Below are 21,967 nucleotides of genomic sequence, written 5' to 3' on the forward strand. Positions count from 1 at the left end.
GTTGGGGGATGACATCTTAAACATTGTTCTGCTTCTCTCGTTTACAGGTGGTGATAGCAGCAACATGCGCTACCTGCAGAAGGAGCGTGTACATATACTAGAACAGCTAGAAGAATGCCCGTCCAGTGGCGATGAGCTGGTGAGCCCGAAGAAGCGTATCAAATACAACTCGGACGGGCACCACAATCACCATCATCACCACCATCAGCATCATGGTAGCGATTCTGATCGAGACCGCGACCACCGGGATCACCATCTTCGCGATCCTTCGCCCGGCACAACGGCTGTCGGTGGTAGTGGCACTTCCGGTGGCAGTGCTGCCATGAACAGCAACAGTAGCAGTGGCGGTAGTCTGCACCATTACGGTCACCATCATCATCATCATCACCTCCACCATAGTAACAGTGATAGCGGCGGAGGAGGAGTAGGTGGTGGTGGTGGCCCCGGTGGTGTGGGGAGTATTGGCTCGTCCATCAGTGGCATCCAATCGTCGTCCGCGCTGACGCACCGAAAATCGATGGAAGTCCGCCGGCTGTCCGAATGTAACCTCCTGCAGTCATCGAAGCAATCGTCCTCGTCGTCCTCCTCGATGGGCGGCTCAGGATCAGGCAGCCACAGCCGGAGACCATCCACCGATAACTCATCGCTCCACCAGCGACACGGTAGCAGCAGTAGCATTAGCGGTATCAGTGCTTCCAATATGCAACAATCACACCTGGATGGTGGCAGCAGCAACAATCATTCGCTGTACTCGCATCACCTGAGCAAGCGACGAAAAATGCTCTCCGATGGTGGAGGAAACGCTGCTGGTAGCAATCTGTCGGCGATGCCGTCCGGAACCGCAGCTAGCAATGCGAACAGCAGTAGTAACAGCAGCAGCAGCACATCAGCAGGAAGTGGCGGATCGGGAGTTACGGGAGGATCTACTAGTGGTAGTGGCGGAGGAGCGGGTAGCTTATCCACGTCGAACGAACATCATCATTCGTCACGAGGACGCGGTCATCAGCTGCACTCGATACATTCTCATGAGGCTAGTGGTGGAGAAAGCGCGGACGGATCTCGTCCCGGGACGCCACTGTGTGACGAGCGACCGGAAAACTTGCTCCCGAGCGAACCCCGCCGGATCCCGACGGCGCGATCGTACAATCAGGAACCGCTCGTATTACCTCTGCCCCGGTTTGCGGTGCAAGTGTTGCAACAGAACCGTCTCAATACGCTACAGCAACAGCAGACGGCGGGAGGCTCATCGTCGACGACGTTGGGAACTTCGACCACCGGGAACTCGGCGTCTTCGTCGTCCTCGTCGTCCTCATCGTCCTCATCGTCGTCCTCCGCGGATAGGCAGGGCGCAGGAGCAAATTCCGTTGTTGCTTCCACGACATCGGGGTCATTTGGTACGACGGGAGGCTTGTCCAATTCCGGTAGCAATCATGGCCATTCGACTATTACAAACAATTCTAGTCTGCAGAACAGCAACAGCGCCCTGTCGAGCCCACCGCCGGCTGGCATTGCATCGTCCAAATTGCAATTGCCTCTGAACGCTTGCACAACGAATGCATCGGTGGCGTCATCGACCGGAAATAGCAGCTTAGTGCAAGCGAGCGCCAGCAATGCGTTGCTGTTGGAGACAACGAATGAAATGGTTCCGGCAAGTCCCCCACCTCGTGCTCCATCTGTCAGTTCCACATCCAGCGATTCGAGTGATCTTGACCTGTCACTTGACGAACGCATCAAGACGTTGGACGAAAAGTTTGAAAAATGGTCCGGTAGCACGCAAGCCGCTTCTGTTGGTCGGTTGGCAACGAACAGTGTCGTCGTTGGTGGTAATGGTAGCACTTCCGGTTCCGCGGTGAACAATGCTGTTGGAATCGTCGGAAGTGGCAGCAGTTCGAATGATCTTCACTTCTTGAACGATCGTCATCACTATCCACATTCAGGAAGCAGTAAAGGCTACTCAAACCATCATTCCTCCCATCACCACCATCACCATCATCAGCAACCGCAACAGCAGCAGTCCTATCATGCCAACAGCGTGGGTAGCAACCTGCTGAACAACCACCACCACCATCACCAATCGGCTCATCATCTACAATCGCCTCTGTCGGTTGGATCGTCGTCTACCTCCTCCTCTGCATTGGCGAGCACGGCATCGTCCTCCTTCCGGCACAAGTTTCTCGATCTCGACGTCCATGAACTTCCTCCATCGGATATCGTCAAATCCGTGCTCTCGAAGAAGTCGATCTTTGACGAAGATCTCAAGCGGCTAGAGAACATTGACGACAAGTATGAGCCACGTGATTTTTCCAACTACTCGAAGAACAGTACCACCTTGGCTGCAGCCGGTACGATCGCAGCTGTGCTGGGAAACACCGCCCCATCTTCCGCTATTGGCAGTGCATCACCTGCACCGGGAATGGGCCCGGCACCGACAAATGCGCCAATTATAGCAAACCCAGTAGTTTCACTGGCTGCGTCATCGTCCAGTACTAGCGCATCCCCGGTACACCTAAGCTCAGTGAAATCCACACTCTCCGCATCGACTGTTCCACAACCGACGACACCAGCCCAACCAAGTGTACCCATTCTAACTGCGGCTGCAACAGCAGCAGCAGCATCAATCGCAGCATTTGCAACCACTGTAACGACTGGAGCTTCACCGGCAACGGTGGCAGCAGCAGCAGCAGCAGCCAGCAACATGCAGCGTGTGGGCAGTGCGTCCGTGTCACCAATGAATAGCCCACAACCGTACAATAGCCCAAACCCGTCGGTAAAATCTTGCCTCCAGTATCCTTTTCCCAGTCATCCACCATTGGCTTCGCAGCAATCCGTATCACCGTCTTCTGGATCCACTGCTGGTACGACGACAACCACGAGCAGCAGCAGTGGCACTGGAACTACGACTTCAATTGCGTCTTCAAACGCGTCACAAGCGACGACGACGGCAGAGTCGAAATCGTCTCTGGTGGCTAGCAGCAGCAACAACCTCTCTAGTACACTGCCTAACAACAACACCGGTAGCAGCAATAGCAATAGCAACAGCAGCGGCAACAACGCCGCCACAACAGTAATGTCGTCCCCGTCCGTTAATATTAATAATAGTTGTAACAGTACGACAAATAGTAGAAGTTCATCGCACACTGGAAGCGGTGTGTCAGCGGCTGCTTCAGCTGTGGCTGTTGCTTCTTCGACAATACTATCGACAAATGCTGCTACGAACAATGCGACGCATTCAGCTACCGCAACAGTTGCTCATGTTGTCGCCACTTCACTATCTTCGTCGTCGTCGTCGTCGTCGTCGTCGTCGTCATCGTTGTCGTCGTCAACCAGTAAACCAAAGACCAATGTTTTAAATAAAAGTATTAGTTTAACGGAAAAAACAAGTACAAACGCTAGCGGTAACAACAATAATTTAATAAACAATAGTAGTAATCTAAATAGTGGTAGCAGCAGTAGCAGTAGCGGCAACACTAGCACTGATATTGGTGTTAATCATTTGTCTTCAGCGTCTGCTGTCGTATTGTCGGACGTAGCAGGAACGACAGTAGCGAATATTACACACACCACCACCCAGCCACAGAAAGTGTCCTCTTCTGTGTCTGCCAGCGCGTCGGCTTCTTCTTTTTCGTCATCGTCAACGGTAGTGTCGTCCAATAGTAGTAACACTAAAGCGGTTGTGAAGAGTACCAGTAGCAGCAATAATGCGAGAACGAACAACGTGCCGGGAAGTACAAACGTGGGTACGGTGAAAAGTGGCGTCGGTGATGCCCCTTCACCGCCCGATGAGCTACCCAATATGCATTCCAGTAGTAATAGCGGATCGGGAACCGGATCCTCCTCGCAAAAGGAAGAACCCGCAAGTGGTGGCAGCAAGAGCGCCAGCAGTAAGCATCACAAAGATCGCCGAAAATTGTCCACCGCATCGTCTACCTCATCGACGTCCTCGTCGAGCGTGGTATCGTCACCTAATCCTGCTACCGGGTCTGTCAGCGGAAGTGCCGCGTTACCTGCAGTGGACGAACCTGAGGAAGCTGCAGTACCTGTTGCGACAACACCATCATCATCATCGTCATCGAAGCACTCCAGCAAGTCAAGTAAATCGAATTCCCATCACCATCATCATCACCACCACCATCACAGTGGGGGTGATCATGGGCACCGGAGTAGCGGAAGTAGCAGTGGCCATCACAGCCACCGTCATCATAGTGACAGTGTCAGTAGCAATAGCAGCAGTAGCAGTGGTACAGCAAACAGTAACGTGAAGAGTTCGTACAAGGAACATGATCGCAACCACGTGTTACCGCCGGCTGGTAATGATCATTTCGCTACCGGAGGTGGATCCTCGGCTGTCAACAACAACTATCGTGATGAGTTTGATCGTTTGAAGCAAGAGGCAGCTTCAGCGGCTTCTGGAGGCAACAGCACGACATCATCGAAACGAAGAGATAAAGATCGTGAGGATCGTCCTAGTAACGATGGTGGAGAATCGCGGAAAAACAAAGAGGATAGCACAAGTGGTCATGTGGATCATCGCGAAAAGGATAGCGATCGTCATGGTGAGGAAAAGGACCGAAAAGATAATCAAAAACGCGGAGATGAGATTGAGAAGGAGCAGGAAAAGGATCGCCGTTCGACGAAAGCAAGCGGTGGTGGTATCGCTAGTGAAAGTGAACAGCAAAAAGATTCCTCTTCTACTCAAAAGAATCATCATCATTACCCACATCATGATGATCCTTCGCAGCAGCATTATCACCATCACCACCGGGAGCGATCGTCCGATAAAGATCGCCGGGATCGCGTGAACTCGGCTGGCAGTGGATCCCCAGCTAGAAGTTCCTCCAAGCGGCGGCTTAGTTCGCAAGACAGCATCGAATCGACGCTGGAAGATGCTGCGGTTCTAAAAAAGATACGCTCTAGCACACAAGACGGTAACGCAATCAGCACAGGATCTGCTAGTGGTAACGGTTCGAAGAACAGCGAAAGACGGGACTCTGGTAAAGAAAGCCGGAGAGAAAGCAGCAAGTACCATCATCACAAGTCGAGCAGTCGAGTGGCTGAAGGAGGAAGCAATCATCATAATCATCGCTCCGAGAAAGTGTCGTCCAAATCGAGTAGTGGAAGTGGAACGAATACTACTACTAACTCATTGACACCGAACGTTACAAACGCTAGCGAAAAAGGATCTTCTTCCGTAGGTGCCGGCAAGCATGCGGAAAATCATGTCTCCGACAAACACCAGCACCAACAGCAGCAGGCATATTTGCTTGAAGAGCGTCGTAAGGAGATCATGCTGTCAGGTGATGATCATCACTCTACGGCTAGTGCTGGAGGTGCCAGTGTCACCACAGCTGGAAGCGGAAGTGGCAGCATTTCGCACCATCATAAGCGTAAGGAGCGCTACCACGACAAGCACAAGTCGAAGAAAAATCGTGATCCATCGCGTGACAAGGAAAACACGCTCAGTGCTAACTTTACTGCGGATAGCTACACCGAAAACCGATCGACAAGCGACGAAGAAGAGCAAAATCGCATACGTTACAAAAAAGAGCGGAAAGAATTGCAAGAGTTTGCGAAGCAGCGCTACCACGGTTCAAGTTTGCTAGCTGCAGGAATGGGTTTGGATGCGGCTGAGTACAAATTGGCAACGAGCAAGCTCAACTGTAGCGGAAGTACTGTTGGTGGCAGAATTGATCGCAAGTCCTCGCAACCCGTCAGCCGCGCGGAGTCGTCAGCTGAAGAGGGAAAAGAGAAGAAAAAGTGTCGCTCAAACAGCAGCCGGAAGGCGAACAGTTCCGATACGGACGATTCGGATGAGCCGAAGAAGCACTCCATCTTCGACATTCCCGACGATGGTCCAAACATTTCCATGTACGACAAAGTGAAGGCTCGTTCTTGCAAGAATATGCAAAAACAGGAAGAGGAAAAGAAGATCAAAGCCAAATTTTCCCAGCTCAAGCAGTGTCGCGCCAAGCGAGAGGGTAAAAACCGCTCAAAGAGTTGGGAAGAGGGTGATGATTCCGATTCGGAAGCTATGAACTCGGACACGACGATCAACAGCAAGTACAACCATCATCACAAGGACCACAACAAGAGTGGCATGGTGACTACAACCGATGATGAAGATCACGTACCGACGACTCCTCGCTCGCGGCGAAATTTCAAAGACTCCTCGTTAGCTTCGGATTCGGACGAGGATCATACGCATCATCATCACCATCAGCATCGGGCGATGTTGAATCGCGATCGTTTGAACGATCTGTGCGATGAGGAGAGCAGTGAGGGTGGTGGTAACATGATGCTTCACAATAATGATGATCGGGACAAAAATCGAGAGCGTCAGTTGCAGCAAAAGCAGCAGCTACAGTATCACGAGAAGAATCGTCGCCGCAGCTCAGGTGAGGATAAGAAATCATCTCGCAAAAGCTCGCGTTCTACGCGGATTCAATCGGATACGGATACGGACGACGATTCGATGGCACGCGAACGAACAAAGTCCAAAGGTTTGCTGGATAGCGCTGGATTGGAAAACAGCATGATCTCGGATGCTGAGTTCGATCACATCAACGATAACATCGGCCGTATGTTTGCTGGTAGTGCTGCAATGAATGATACGCAAAGCCAATCTGGTGGTCAACTGGACATTAAGATCAAAAAGGAAATTAAAAGCGAGGATGAAAGCGTAGTGGAGGATAAAAAATTAATATCTATGACGGTCGTGTCGACGACGCCACTGTCACCCTCTACGAAGCCTGATGTTGGTACTCCGTTGACAACCGTGGGCGGTAGTGAACGTAAACCACAATCAGCCTTCACACTCATTGCCAGTGATATATCGGATGACGACCTGGTAAAAACAGTGATCAAATCGGAATATCCACAGCCGAATGCTATTGTGGCTACTTCTTCGGCACATATGGCAATGCCGGTAACATCGATCAAACGTGACCCAATCGATAACGTGATTTCGTATAAAGCGTTCAAAGAACGCCAGCAACACCTATGCGATCAATCAGGTTCGGATGGTGGTGATCTAACGCTGCAGTTGGCAGTGAAAACGGAATTGAGTCATTCTGAGTCGAAGAAACGCCACAAGAAGAAGCAGAAACGTAACAAAACCCTCGACGGAAGTGGCAGCTACGAGCAATCTGAAAAGGAGAGTCATTCAACATCCAAAACCGAGAACATTGGAAGTAGTGGAATTACAGCTTCAACCACGAACTCCTCGATGCCAGTGGCTACTGTTGGTGGAAATGCGAGCAGTGCACCGTTGGCGACCCCATCTTGCATTGAGAGTAGTCATCCTACTGGTAATGCTGCTACAGGTGGTTTATCGTTGGCAGATGAGCCAAAGAAATTGTCTTCAGAAGATCATCATTCGACGTCTTACAACAAGAAGAAACACAGCGGAGGCAAGAAGGACAAACGACGCGACCGCACAAAGGAGGAAAGTGAGAAGACATCGTCTTCCTCTTCGAGCCGGTCGAAGAAGTCGAAAAATCGTCATAAAGATACGAATAGCGGTGGTATGAGCGGTAGCACTAGTAGTGCAGTTGGTGGTGGAAATGGTTCTAGCAGTGCGAACAGCAAATTCCTCGACATGGAATTGTTTGGCCCGATTTCAGATGAAGAATCGCAACACTCGTCTGTGGAAACGGAAGCTTCCCGTGGCAAGCAGGGTTCGGAAGAGCCTGACGATACAAAAGATGAGGATGCGCGATCGGTTGTCAAGCATTCCGATGTCAAGGATACGCCAGAACCCGTTAAACCCAATGTGGCTGTTGTACCTCTTGAGTCACAGACTGTCGGATATGCTAGTGGTGCTGTAGAAGAAAAGCAACATCTGAATAAGAGCGAAAAGTTAGAAGTAGTCTCTGCATCAGCATCGGCAACCAGCGGAGACACCTCAATTGACAAGGAATCACGTAAACGCAGCAAGGAAAAGAAGAGACGTGATCGTGAAAAGCTGCGCGCTTCTATGGTGATGCTTAAAGAGGACGAAAATAGTGTCGATCTTGACGAGGCAGGACGAGCGCTAGAGGCACAACTGATGAGCGATACTGATCAGAAGGCGGACGATATATCTCCCGCTTCGACGGTGGTCAGCGTGTCCTTGAGTGGAAAGCGACCGTCCGTTGATGTGCTGGATGTATTTCGCTATACTGACGGAGATGACAGCATGGAGATGTCGTACAGCGAAAAGAAAGAATCGCTGTCAGTTGCATCGTCTGAGCACGGTCGAAAGGAAAAGAAGAAGAAAAAGAAACGCGGAAAGGACGAGAAGCATAAACATCATCACAATACCACTAGTAACCCAGGAACTATCGGCAGTAGTAACGCTGCTACCAATAGTTCCGCCATTAATAGCACTGGGTTGAATTGTGCTGTTGTAGGTACCCTGGTCGGAAATAGTAGTAGTGTATCCCAGGGTGGTTTGGCGAGTAGTGCATCTAACACCAGCAGCAGTCAAGCAAACAGTCATCCACAACCGCAACCACCGACAACGACGCCCGTTACTCCCTCCATTAACAAGCTTTCACTTGATATTATATCAGCTCAGCAGGAGGATTCCAAGCACAACCTCAGCAAACCTTCACCAAGTTTGCCGTGTTTGCTAGATGAAAGCCCTCCACCGTCGAATAAGCAGCAGTTAACGGCACAAACAAATGCCCGCGAATCTGCTGGCGCAGCAACAGATGATGGACGAGCTCCATCTTCGTCCTCTCCGTTGCCATCGTTGACAAGAGGCAATCGCGATATAGTATGTTCTACGCCCACCTACGAACTAGAAGAAGCATCAAGTATGCAAAAATCGCAAAACTCCTTCGGGCACGATGAAAAATCCATAATCAAAACGTCGGTGTCTGCAAGTGTAAAGCATAAAGGTGACGGGCGAAGCGGAAAACATTTCGGACCGGCTGGACACGGTGTCGACCTCGATAAGCAACTACACGAAAAGGCGGTTATGTCGATTTCCGGAGAATTCACCGAGAAGATGGTCAAATCGGAACATGGCAAAGTGGTCTCCGGTAAAGATGTTGATCACAAACAGCGCGATCAATTGAACCAGAAGGGTGATGATTCGAAACATCTTCTCCCTGAGGAAAAATCTCGGGTGCTCATTTCTCAGGAAGAAACGGAAGACGCTGTCGCGGCATTGTTGGGCGAAAGCTTTGGTACATCTTCGAACACTCCCGATTTTTGCGATATGTACAGCGATCCGGTAGAGGAGGAGCAGCTATCGTCCCAATTGCACGCGGAAGAGCCACCGCAGATACCGGAGGAAGACGACGAAGAAATGAAGAAGGCAATCATGAGTCTGAATGCGGAGGAGCTCGACATCAAAGAAGCAGATACTCCGCAGTCAGAGCACGATCTGCAGATCGATACCGATACAGAGGATACAAACTTAGATGACGACCATCCGTCTAGTTTGCTGCGCTTTGACAACCCACCGAAAACTCCTGATGTCGATCTTAGCCAACTAGGCAAACCGTTGATCGAAGGAGCGCAGCTCAACAAACTAAGTGGAAGTCCTACTAACGCGAACGTTGTTCCTGACAATGGCAGTTCTGCGAAGAAGAATGATTCAAGAGGAAAATTGGATATGCCCGACACACCAGGAAAGAATGTGGATCTTGGCAACGATTCGTCTCCTTCGCGCAGTTTGATGGGTGATCAAGCATCATCAAAATTCACCAGAACAACGACGGTGACTACGAAAGAATCTTCAAAAGCAGACCCAACCTCGAAGCCATCAAGCGCTGTGAGTGACGGAGGGTATACGGCGAACTTGTCGAATCAAAAAGTCGTCATACCAGTGTCTACTACCGCGATAAAGGAACGCGAACACCGTACGACGATAAATTCCGTCATCGGGCAATCCGATTTGAAACCAAGGGTCGTTGTCAGCAGCTACAGTACAACGGCAGCAACCACGATGAATCAGTCCGTTGTGAAGGTTGCTACCGCGCCAAGCACGCGTCCAATCAATACTGGCCAGTCGCCCCAACAACCGCCAACTACTGTGTCCATTTCGGCTCAACATCATCCAACAACACCACCGATCGTTCGACAACAGTACGTTGTGCAGACACCGCCAACTATCACCATTCCGGAACAGCACCCAATTATGTACCATCCAGTGGCGACAGCAGCAGATGCATCACCTCGTGCAATTGTACCGTCGTCGCCATCAATAACCGGTGGTACCAGCGTACAATCGCCCAAACTACAGATTGCGCCACATTCTCCATTTGCACGAACGTCCTCTCCAACCACCTTGAGGCAAGGATCCAGCACGAGCAATCGTCAATCACCACAACTGAGTCCCATCATGCAACCAGGTGGAAGTCCTATGATCATTCACCATGGTGCGCATATTGTCATGCACTCGCCCAACGCTTCCTCAGCGACTGGTACGTCAGTTGGACAACCGGGTTTCCTTGCACAGAAATCCTTGACACCTACGGCGGTGGCAGGACAACAGTACCTTCACCATCATCATTCATCACCGGGACAGCGTTTGCCGGTGGTAACAGCGCAAGTAAAACCTACAGCTGTAGCTGGTGGTGGTTCCTCAAAGACCAACGAACATCCACCGATGAAAACGCAGTACAACACCGGTGGAAGTCCTGTGTCGATGACGCGCATCATTACGGCCATTGCTGCAGTTCCGGGAGCATCGTCGGTGCCGGCTACGGTTGGGTTAGACTCCACTCCAACTAAGGCTAACATTATAAATGTTTCAAATTCCAATACAATGACCTCTACGGCGTCTGTAACGACATCTTATGCCATGCATACCGCCACCAAATCGCTAGAATCGTCGATGAAATCGGCTCATACGACAGTCACTACGTCGTCCAACCCAGTAGGAACGCCTGTTAAGGTTTCCCATCCAACAACAATTCCATCTGTTATGCAATCGAAACAACAATCTCAAGCTATTGGAACTGGTACAAACACCGTCACTACGCAATCACAACCCATCGTGGTTACGTCGATGGCTCCAGTGTATCAGAAATCTTTCGCTGAGGCTTCCAACGTGATCGTTGCAAAGGCTAAGCAACTCGATACTACAACAACTCCTCTGATCGGTGTTGGCACAAACGTCATATCGACGATCATGAGCAACCCTAACCATCAATCGGGAACACCGATCGCGACGGGGTTGGTTTCAAAACCACTGTTTGTCTCCGATGACTTAGCGAAGACACCAACCAATGAAGCTAATGCCGGCTCTGTAAAATCAATAACGGAGAAGAAAGACAAAGGCGTGGAAGGAAAAGGTCCTAACGACACTGGCCGCAAGCCAACGTCGCTGTTGGACGAAACGAAACCACCGTCAACATCTGTCCAGTCGATCAACGTGGATGAACAGGAGACGGACTCGAAGGAAGATAGTGATTGCTGGTCTGCGAAGGAGATCAACATCGATTCGGTGATCAAAAAGGTGGATGCGCTGTGTTCGGAAGACGAATCATCTTCTTCGCAACCAACTACGACCGCAAGTGGTGCTGGTGTTGTGGATAAACAAGCATCCACGATCGAAATGGTGGCTAAGGGTGGTTGCGAGGATGCCATGAAGCCTTCGCTATCCAACAAGGAAGAATTGGCAAAGGACGACCACAACGCTGGTAAGCGCACCAAATCGTCGGCTAACGAAGAAGCCATGAGTGTCGAAGAATCCACAAAGGAAACGTCCAAGGTGGCTTCCGGTCCAACTGACGATCAGATACATCAGCGTCCCATTGGTGGGTCCAGCGCACCGACGGGCGATGAAGAGGAGTGTGATGACACCGCGAGCAGTGAAATAGAGAAGGAAAATGTAACTCGCACTGGCAAGCGTGGTGGTCGACGAGGAGGTCGCAAAACGTCCGAAAGTGCTCATAGCGAGAAAACAATTCCGGCTGTCTCAGAACTGGCGACTACGGAGACTAACATCCAAACCCGAACTCGTGGTGGTAAAACACCTGGTGTTAAACGGGGTCGTGGTGGTCGAGGTGGTGGAGCACGTGGTGGAGGAGTGACAGGAATGGTAAACGTACCACATACTGTGACCACTACTCCGGTGTTACCATCCGGAACATCACCGGCACCAGGAACACCTAGAGCAGCCGGTGGTGCTAGAGCAGCTGGCATGCAAGGCGGTTCCTCAGATGTGTATGAGTTCCACGACGATTCAGGAGAGGAAGTGTCCAATTCCGAGAAGCTGCTGACAGGTGCTGGTGCAGATGGCGCTCGTCCACGGTTAATTTTGACCATCAAGAACCAGGCCGCAGCTACCACGGTATCTACGGCAACTAGTACAAGTACTGCTTCAGTGACATCGCAAGCTTCGACCAACTCAAGCACTACCAGCACTAACAGCACCACGATTGTGACGTCCTCGTCAGTTGCCACATTGGGCAATGTCGCTGCATCAGCAAACGTGGGAACGCCATCAACCACAGCTGTCACAATGGCTCCGCAACAAGGATCCTCAACGGCAAATGTGCTCTTGATGTCACAAACACAACAACAGTTAAACCAACAACAACAACCGTCGACCACAGCGTCGTCTCAAGCGTCTGGTGAAGCAAATGCTGTTCGCGTACCACTGGACATCGAGAAGGATGAAGCTGTGCTCGCTGCGAATCCACCTGGTCCACTATCAGCCGCTGCTGTCGCTGCTGCAGCAAACACTAGGAAGTCTAGACGACTGCTGGAGAAGGATGGACGTAGCACGGTGGATGATATAATTGAGGACGTAATACGTAATGGTCCTTCGCCGAAGGTAGCAGGAAGTGGTGTATCGCAGCAAGCACAACATCAAACGGGACCCACAGTCCCGGCCAACATTCAGTCTTCACAAACGTCCTCAGTTCCTGTTGCTCAGCAGCAGCAGCAACCACAGTCGACTGCTGTGACCGTCAACCAAGTGGGAGGATTGGTACAACCACAGGTGGTCGTACAGCAGCAGATTATTGCTGCCTCGCCTGGAGGAACAGGTGAATTGCAACAACACACGACACGCAGAACAACGCGGCAGAATGCAACGGCTGTCAATGGTAAGCCTTTAATAATAACGCATTGTAAGAGTTTATCATCTGACGATGATTATTTTTCGCTTTCAGTCGCTACCAGTGGAGGTGATATGCGTAAATCGCCTCGCAGCACGCGGAAGAACAAGGACAGGAAGATTTCCGAAACCTCTACCGATAGCAGTGATGAGAAACCTCAGCAAACAGCGGCAGGAACGTCACCACCAGTCACTCCACCTGGTGCCAGCACTACGGTCGTTAGCAAAACACAGGCCGATCAGAAGGTGACGGACGAAAAGCAGGTAGCCGGTACGCTATCTGCAACCACCCCTGTGACGCCTAGTGTGCAGGTGTCCCGTCCTAACGAAACTGCGTCCGTGGCGGACAAATCAATCTCTGAGAAATCTAAATCAACGGATGAAGCGAAGGCACCGGCAGAGATCGGAAACACATCGCAACCGAACTCTCTCGCACTTGTCGATCCCGTAACGGGTGAAATGGCAGTTATGCGCCACAGCAAGGAAGGCCAATATGTTCCTTTGCCGAATGCACCACAACCGCTGAAGAAGGTGATAGCAGCGGCTGCCGTACAGAGTGCAGCTGCTGCCGCCGAACAGCTGAAATCAGCTGGAAGTACACCCAATGCCGCATCGCCTACACCACCCGTCATGTTGCCAAACAGTGGTTCTCCCAATATCCCGAATCACGTTCCGACAACCGGATCGGTTTCGTCTCCTACATCTGCGACAGGCATGCAATTGCCTGCCAGTAAAACGATAGCGGCTGTGCCCATGCAACATCAACAACAGCCCGTCGCCACAAAGCCACACACGCTAAAGGCGCATGTGTTGAATTCTCAGCAAGCGTTACAGCAGCAACAGTCCCCCTTGCCACAACAACAGCAACAGATTGTAATCAAACCTGGCCAACAAGCTGGAGTGATAACACCGCAACAAGGTACAACATTCGTACCTTCCGGCTCCATGGTCGGCATTAAGACGGTTCATCCAACAACAACATCAACACCACTGAAGTTGACTACGCAAGCCACAACTACAACAGCGCTCGGCAGTGGACAGCAACAACAAATTATAATACAAAACGCGCTTCCGGGCCATCCGCAACAGCATACGATGGCAGTGGCAGGGAAGCAAACTACCATTATCAGTGGCAAAGCCATGCCTGGTGCGAACGTGCAGCAACCAGTCCCTGGTGGTGTTGGAAATAATATCCAGCTGCATCAACACACTGGCACAGGCAATCTGCTGATCAACATCCCGTCAACTATGCATCCGGCAACCGCTGTTCAAATGTCGCCTCGTTTGCAACAACAACAGCAGCAACAACAGGTTGTTATTGGCAATGCAAAACAATTGCAAGGATCGCAGCAACAACAACAGCAGGGTCTTCAGCAGCAACCACAACAACAATCGCACAAACCATCGCAACACGTGGTGCAAAGCACTGTCGGAAGCTCTCCTCAGCAAATAATAATCCACCGTGGAAAGGCAGCGGTTGCTGTCGCAGGTGAACCTAGCGGGGCGATGCATCAGCAACCGGTACCGGTCGGTTACACGACCGTTCTACAAAGCGGTAGTAAAATCGTTCAACAACCAGCAGTCGCTGGCCAGCAAGGACCACCGTCATCGGTTGGAATTGGTGCTATACCATCACAAGTTCAGCAACATGTCATCGGAAAGCACACGACGACTGGTCAAACGATTCAGATTACTACCGGTGGACCAGGAGGTGTGCCTGTACACTACCAAACAGTGCAACAGGCTGGGCAACCGACGATCGTGCATAAAGGTGCGATAACTACGGTTCAGCATAAGATAGTGCAACAGGCTACTTCAGTAGTGCAGCAACAGCCGCAATTGCAACACCACAAACCTACTGAAGGTGCACCGGTCGCGTTGCATATGATCGCCGGGAAAACTCCAATCATACATCAGGTACCGACAGCTGGAGGCAAGATTGTGCAAATCCAATCAGCACCGGGACTTCCCTTGCAACAACAACAGCAGCAGCAGCAGGGTGTCAACTCGTCTAGCCCGACTTCTGCGTCAGCTCCACAACATCAACCGCCGCCAGGTTCACTACAACCGGTCGGATTAACCAAGCTGTCCAACCATCACGTATCGACACCATCGCCTCCGGCGCAACAGCAGCCTCAGCAGCAAGTGCCACCGACGAAAGGCATGTCTCCACATCTGCATCAGGCTCCGCAGATATTAACCGGTGCGGTTGCCAGTCCTCCGCTCAAACAATCCCATCTTCAAGGGCAACAACCGATTGTTACGGGTATGTATTAAAACTCATCAATGGCTCTGTAGATAAGCAGCGCGCTAGAGATTGTTAAACGATCGGTTTCAAAATGATTTCTTATTTTAAATCACAGGTGCAAGCAGCACACGTGTGGCTTTGCCAACGATGAGCCCCCAAGGACAACCGGGTCATTCGCAGCTACCGCAAGCTACTATTCAGCGGCATATTCTCACACCGCAGGGAACGGTCTACGAAGCGACCAACTTGGTAAGTAGCGTCACCTAGAATAGGTTCAATATGCTAACAGGGGGCTATCTCACATTGCTAACCTGCATGAATAATCAATTGACCGTTAACTTTAATCTCTCGTACTTGTGGACGCTGCTTGGCCCATTTCTCGTTACTGTGCTGCACCTTTTTGATCTACTGCAGCGCGGTGAATTGAGTGGATTCATCAATCGAGGCCAAAGCCCACCACCAGCTCATCAGCAAACGTCTCCCATAACACCGGTTCATGTACGATACTATCGTTCTGTTTTCTGTCATTAGAACGTTTCGACTTGTTTCGTTGTTGCTCCAGATTTTTTTCTCTTTATTTTAAACAATAGCTAGATGTAATTTGTTTCATTTAAATTCCTGGATGATTAAAAAATGCACATCATATTAACAAATTCTTTTCTTTTTTTCATCTTTTCTTCATTTATGTGCCCTGTTGTTTGCGTCGCGTCGTAATCCAACACCAACAGGGACCAGATGGTGGTTTCCGCGGAGGAATGCCTAGGGACTACGTGAAGTACATGTACCGTAGCAACATCCCTATTCCAAGGTATGGCACGGTACAGTTCGACCGGTCAGAGATCGAAGAGGAGCAACGAATCGTCAGCAATCACGACGGTACTATCGATCTCTCTGTTGTATCCCTCAGCAGGTCACCCATGCGGGAGCTGTCCGAGATGGAGGAAACGGTTGCTGCCAGTCCCCCGTTGGAGCTGCGCCGACCTTCCAGCGGACCCCGCACGACCGCCGTGCCGCTCAGCCTGCAAAGTCCCGGGGATCGTGTCACCGGTAAGTACAACAAACGCACGCTGGAACAGAGTGGACACGTGATTTCAACATGTGTTTAATGTTCTGAATTTTTTCCCCACAGATTCCCCGCAAGGAGCCCAGGTGTACATGGGAAGCGCTCGGATACCGCATCCCTATCCGGAGTCACTGAATGCTCGATACTACGAACCAACGATTGGAGGACCCAACGGTGGTGGATCGCGTGCTCTGAGCACAGAACCTCCACCGGCACATCGTCCACATAACCTGTCGACGGCGAACTACGCCGGAGCGCCATCCTATTCGGTCACGCCGAGTCCAACACCTCCACCATCGGCTTCGCCAGCGTCCATGTTGCATATGCAGCGTGAGCGAGAACAGCAACAACAGCAGCAGGCGGTTTCTACAGCAGCGATCCTTGTCCAGTCGGCTGCCGGTCAGCGTTTGATAGGGGAACGAGTATCGTCGGTGCCACCGCCAGGCAGTGGCTACTACTACCGTACTGACGTGGACCATGAGCTATCCGAACAGCTTCATCCCGTTGCCCTCGGACATGGTTCGTCTGCGGCATCCGGTCCACTGCCGGCTCATAACGCCGGTTTGATTCCGGTAATGGGTGTTCCGCAAACCGTGACTGTGGGAGGCCGTAACATTCAGGTTGCGACTTCACCGATCATCGGAGCAGGCAACCCAGCCATTATCGGTGGTAGCGGTGCTGTTGGCGGAAGTGTTGGTGGACCCGTTGTGGCTCCCACACCACCGCCAGTGCAGAAGGATTCACTCGACGCGTTGCTCCAGCGTTACCCGGTCATGTGGCAAGGACTGTTGGCGCTCAAGAATGATCACGCCGCAGTACAGATGCACTTCGTGTACGGGAATCCCAACGTGGCTGGAAGCTCGCTGCCGAGTAACAGTGACGGTTCGACATCGCCATTGCGGATCGCACAGAGAATGCGTCTGGAACCGGCGCAGATTGATGGAGTCGCTAGAAAGATGCAGGTAAGTGTGTCCTTTATGATAGTGCCGGCACATGCGGACTTGCAGATCTTTCGCAGTTTGAACGATACTAATAAGTTGTTGTGATTTTCCGTTCACCTATTCACTAGATGGTCAATGAACATTGCATGCTGCTAGCGTTACCGTGTGGGCGAGACCGAATGGATGTGTTGCAGCAACAGAACAACCTACAGACTGGCTTCATCACCTATCTGCAGCAGAAGCAGGCAGCCGGTATCGTCAACGTAGCTCCACCGGGAAGCGCCCAGGCGGCCTATGTCGTCCACATATTCCCGTCGTGCGAGTTTGCTAACGAAAATCTGGCCCGTATCGCACCGGATCTCATGCACCGGGTGGCGAACATTCAGTATCTGTTGATCGTCATCGCGACGGTGTAAATAAGCTAGGAAGTTTGCGAAGCAAAAGGATATACATATTTTGTTACAATCAAACAAAAATCAGAAACAACCGAACTAGACACTCACCGTAACGCTAGAGAGATGAAGAGGATTCGAGAGAGAGAGAGAGAGAGAGCGAGAGAGAGGAGAAATGAGATGAAATTGGTATTACAGGTGTAGGAAATAACACACATGTGTTGTGGAAGCGTTGCGATTGTGTTGTGAAAGGAAATATTTACTAAGCAACATAAGTGTGTCCCTTTTTAGGTGCAAATTTAAACAGGTTTTACAAGGCATTTCATGAAGACGCACGCAGTTTGTAAAAGGAACGTTTATTAATCTAAAATCGAAGAGAGAAAAATATAAACAGTAATATAATGGATGTAAACCAAAAGGCCCCGCAAAATGTGATTTATCATACGTCTTAAGTATTACTTCTGAATGCAACCACCACCCACCACGGCCTAGGAATGCCACGCTCGGTCATACACGGCATGTTGCGCTGTACAAATGCCAACGTCGTGGCGAAACATCAAGCTATAGGGAAAAGAAAATGGAACTACTAAAAATTACTTTAACCCATCTTAAAAAGGAACGAATCACAATGATGTTGAGATCGTGGATTACTACGCTGCCTCGCAAATCATGTTGATGAAAGATTCTTCGATCCGGATGGGCAGTACAAGGATAGGTATCGAGGCAAATGACATCGCTTCGGTAAACGTTTCGGCGATGATCGCGTTTTGGCACGTTTTTGTTTTTCAGTGGTGTGTTATCCATGCGAGTTAATAGCAAACCATCAGCAAGAACAACGAGTAACTACAATTATCTGAATTCAAACTGTCGCATAGAATGCGCAACTAACTATTGGCTGTTTCATGTAAATCTTGGTTTTAAATAATGCGAAGTGTTAGTGAAAGCAAAAGAGGAGGATGGCGTATGATGCTGCTTTGGCAGCCAAGCAGAAAGACTATCGACTGTGTTGGTTGCGCACGTGGCAGGTGGTACCGCTGGACGTGTTGATAAATAGCGGACATAAGTAAATCCTACTAGAAGAGGGTTAGTAGTGCACCTTCACGATCCTTTCCCGGATCCTACATTTGTGTAAGCGCGGTAGCTACATTTTAACCAGACGAACGTAGCTAGTACGATGCACTTCTTTAGTTGGACGACAAACCGAATTTTGACGAAAAGGAAGAAATCGACGAGAAACACCGCAAAGAGAGGACACAATATAAGAAGTAATACCCTTCGATCCGGCAACAAACGCTCGAAGGATGATAATAACGAAAAATTTAAAAAACTATCCTGCAAACATACACTCATTCACAACACAACAAACACACGCGCACACCCACACATACACACTTTCACGTACATAGGTGTTTGAGGAGCAGCCGCGCGACGTAATGTTTAAGGAGACGAATAAACTTTAAAAAAAAACGAGCTGTATAAAGTAGGAAGGCAAAGCAAAAACAAAACGCATTGATAATATCTAGTGTCTAAGGTTCGATATAATGATGTTGTGTATCGTTAGCCCACGTGAAGGAAGTTAAGAGGGTTGCGGAAGCTGAGGTGACAGCAACCGGATGTTGTAGGGCGTGGATAGTGGACTAGTGGATGGATAGAAAGCTTGAGTGAGAGTTGGGTTATAGTTGTTTCGCATTCTTCGTGTGAATGTTCGCGCGAGTTTGGAGTGGAGTAAACAGTTGTATGGTGAACTTGAACACATTAGTAATATTATTACCGCAGTACGAACAGATAAAAAGAATACACGTTCATTAATATGTACACTGGGCAGAGAGATGCGCGAGCCACACATAAATATATACACATACATAAACACACACAAACAACACACACACACACCGAGTAAGAGTTACACGTGGCAGAAAGGTATAATTCGAATCGCTTGCCGTTGCTTCCGTTGGCACCATTGCATAGGAGGGAGTGTAACATAAAATCAACGCATGCAATGCGCGGTCAATGGAGAGGCATCTGGAGGCGTCGTAAATATTCAAATACTAAGTAATAATACCTAGGGATAAGCAAATAGGAGTTACATGATTCAGGGGAACCTAACCGGTTCTGTGTAGGGATCGCCGAACCTACACTATAATCAGTTTCCTACAGTTGTGTAGTGATTGTTTTACTCTTTTACGCAAAATCCCTGTATCCTTTTCTTTTTTTACTCTCGTTGTAATTATTTTTCTTTCGTTTTTCGATATGTGTAAGAACTTTCGTATGATAAAACCGTTGTACATATAAGCTATATACGAAGGTGAGATCAATAAAATCCAAACCCACAAAAATAAAAAAAATCACACATGTATAGCATAATATACTTGGAAGGGACGGAAGCGTACGACGCGTGGGGATGGACTGACGGGGGAGACTGTACGAAAGAAAGCAATGTTGGTCTATATCCAGTGGAATAATCCTGTAATTGATGAATCCAAACACACACGCATAGCTGTTTCGTGAACATTCATTGTGTTGTGGCGCTTCATTGTGTTTTTGGTTTTTTCTTTCCATTCGTAAATGCACGCAAATGCAATGTCAATAAATGGCGAGTTTGCGAATGTTTAGACTAAAACTGAAATGGTAGTGTAAAATACTTTAAAAAGCGAGTAACAGATAAGCAGGGCTAAGCGATCAGGCATCCTCATACGGAAGTGGCATTCAACCTTCCGGCGAAAGTTAGGGCTTTCGTTATGCGCAAATATAAGTTTACTTCCGTTCCCGTTCAGCACAACAACCGCTGTTGAATGGTTTTAGTTACGCATTAATCATAGAGGTGCGTGCCGAATCTGTTAACTGTAAAAATGCGAACATTCATGCACATTAAAGAAAAAGCTCATTTTTTTAGCACCGGGAAACCCCATCGCAGCGCTTTATGCGCATGCTTTCATTTGGATTGTAAATCTATCGATCGCGTGGCAAAGAGGGGACTGTTTCGAAACAGCCGGATTATTGGTGGCTAGTGGCACGCCGATTTTAAATGAGCCTCGATGGAAGAGGCTCTTGTAAAATGAGTTTTTAGCTAGCAAAATAACTACAACGATCGAATGTCGGTTGCCGCTGCTGCTGGCATATAGTGTGGGTGGATGGCTTGGCGGTTGCGAATCTGCCAAATGATGGTTGTTATACATGGCAACATACATACCACCTTAAATAGAGAGATAGAGGCAGGCGATTATGCAAACCCGCTGTAACACAGGGGCTACAAATTTCGACTACCATCCGATACGATAATGGTTCAAAGTAGTGAAACTAGCAAAATGAAACCGAATTACTACTAATTACCCAATCCTGAAACACACCACACTATGGAAAATGGTGAAAAACAAAGTGTGGCCGACAGAGATTGAGGGTGGTGTTCGGCTAGCTCGAACATAGAATACTGTTAGCAGATACATAGCATACTGTTAGCGTGAAACCTGCGCCAAATCATAAAACAAAACTCACAAACAACAGAACAAGTAAAACACAAAATAACATACCAAGTGAAATAGAATCAAATAGCCCCACAAAACCAAACCATGAAGCATAAATAATAATACACATTATTATTAACTAATTGTGATCATCCAAAATTCAAATGAAGAAAGTACCTTTTTGTGTGTATATTGTGTACATAGGAGTCTTATAAGTAAATGGAGGAAAGCGAGAGAAGGTATAAAATAATTAGTCGGCAGAGCAGGAGGATGGAAATGGGTAGAGTTGCAGCAGGACGCAGACGACAAAGGACGAAAAACAACAAAACAAAAGCCGATTGATTGATGAACTAATTATATAGATTACATGATAATTGCAGAAAATAAAAGTAACAAATAAAAATGCGACGCGAATCGAATGATGCAACAGTGATGATGACCGAACGTCGTTGGATGGAAATGATCAGTGCCAGTGCGGGATAAAAATGTTCATTGAATACGATAAAAGATGGGTGCAAAATAATCTGTTGCAGGCGACACTCTAATTCCGTCTTACTGTGGAAATCGACTGGCTGATGTAATTTTTGGACTGATGCCGCGATGTTAACACGCAGTTGTGATGTAATACTGCCCTGTGTGTTGCCTTTTGAGATTTTCCCTCACGCTACGTTGGCGCCTTTCCGCCCTGGAAAATGTACGTTTGAAAAGCGCTCTAAAATCGATATTACGCCTAGCACTTTTAGGGTATCCTGTTCCACTGTCTAATGTACTGGGCGGCCTGTCGAAGGACAATAGCACCCGGACG

The 21,967-nt window shown here is 49.2% G+C and overlaps 1 protein-coding gene across 1 annotated transcript in view; it reads left to right on the top strand.

Annotated features, from left to right (window-relative positions):
- The window catches only part of LOC128725387 (protein split ends), a 78,611-nt gene extending 57,058 nt beyond the window's left edge, over window positions 1–21,553 (top strand). Inside the window, exons 3-10 of the mRNA XM_053819128.1 lie at window positions 48–13,046; window positions 13,113–15,323; window positions 15,421–15,554; window positions 15,720–15,803; window positions 16,034–16,113; window positions 16,213–16,352; window positions 16,435–17,330; window positions 17,438–21,553. Of these exons, the coding sequence (XP_053675103.1) occupies window positions 48–13,046; window positions 13,113–15,323; window positions 15,421–15,554; window positions 15,720–15,803; window positions 16,034–16,113; window positions 16,213–16,352; window positions 16,435–17,330; window positions 17,438–17,725 (16,832 nt within the window). The 3' untranslated portion in view covers window positions 17,726–21,553. The remainder of the gene's footprint in view (window positions 1–47; window positions 13,047–13,112; window positions 15,324–15,420; window positions 15,555–15,719; window positions 15,804–16,033; window positions 16,114–16,212; window positions 16,353–16,434; window positions 17,331–17,437) is intronic.
- The last annotated feature ends 414 nt before the right edge of the window (window positions 21,554–21,967 follow it).

Source organism: Anopheles nili, chromosome 3 (assembly GCF_943737925.1).
Source record: "Anopheles nili chromosome 3, idAnoNiliSN_F5_01, whole genome shotgun sequence".
NCBI classification, from domain to species: Eukaryota; Metazoa; Arthropoda; class Insecta; order Diptera; family Culicidae; genus Anopheles; species Anopheles nili.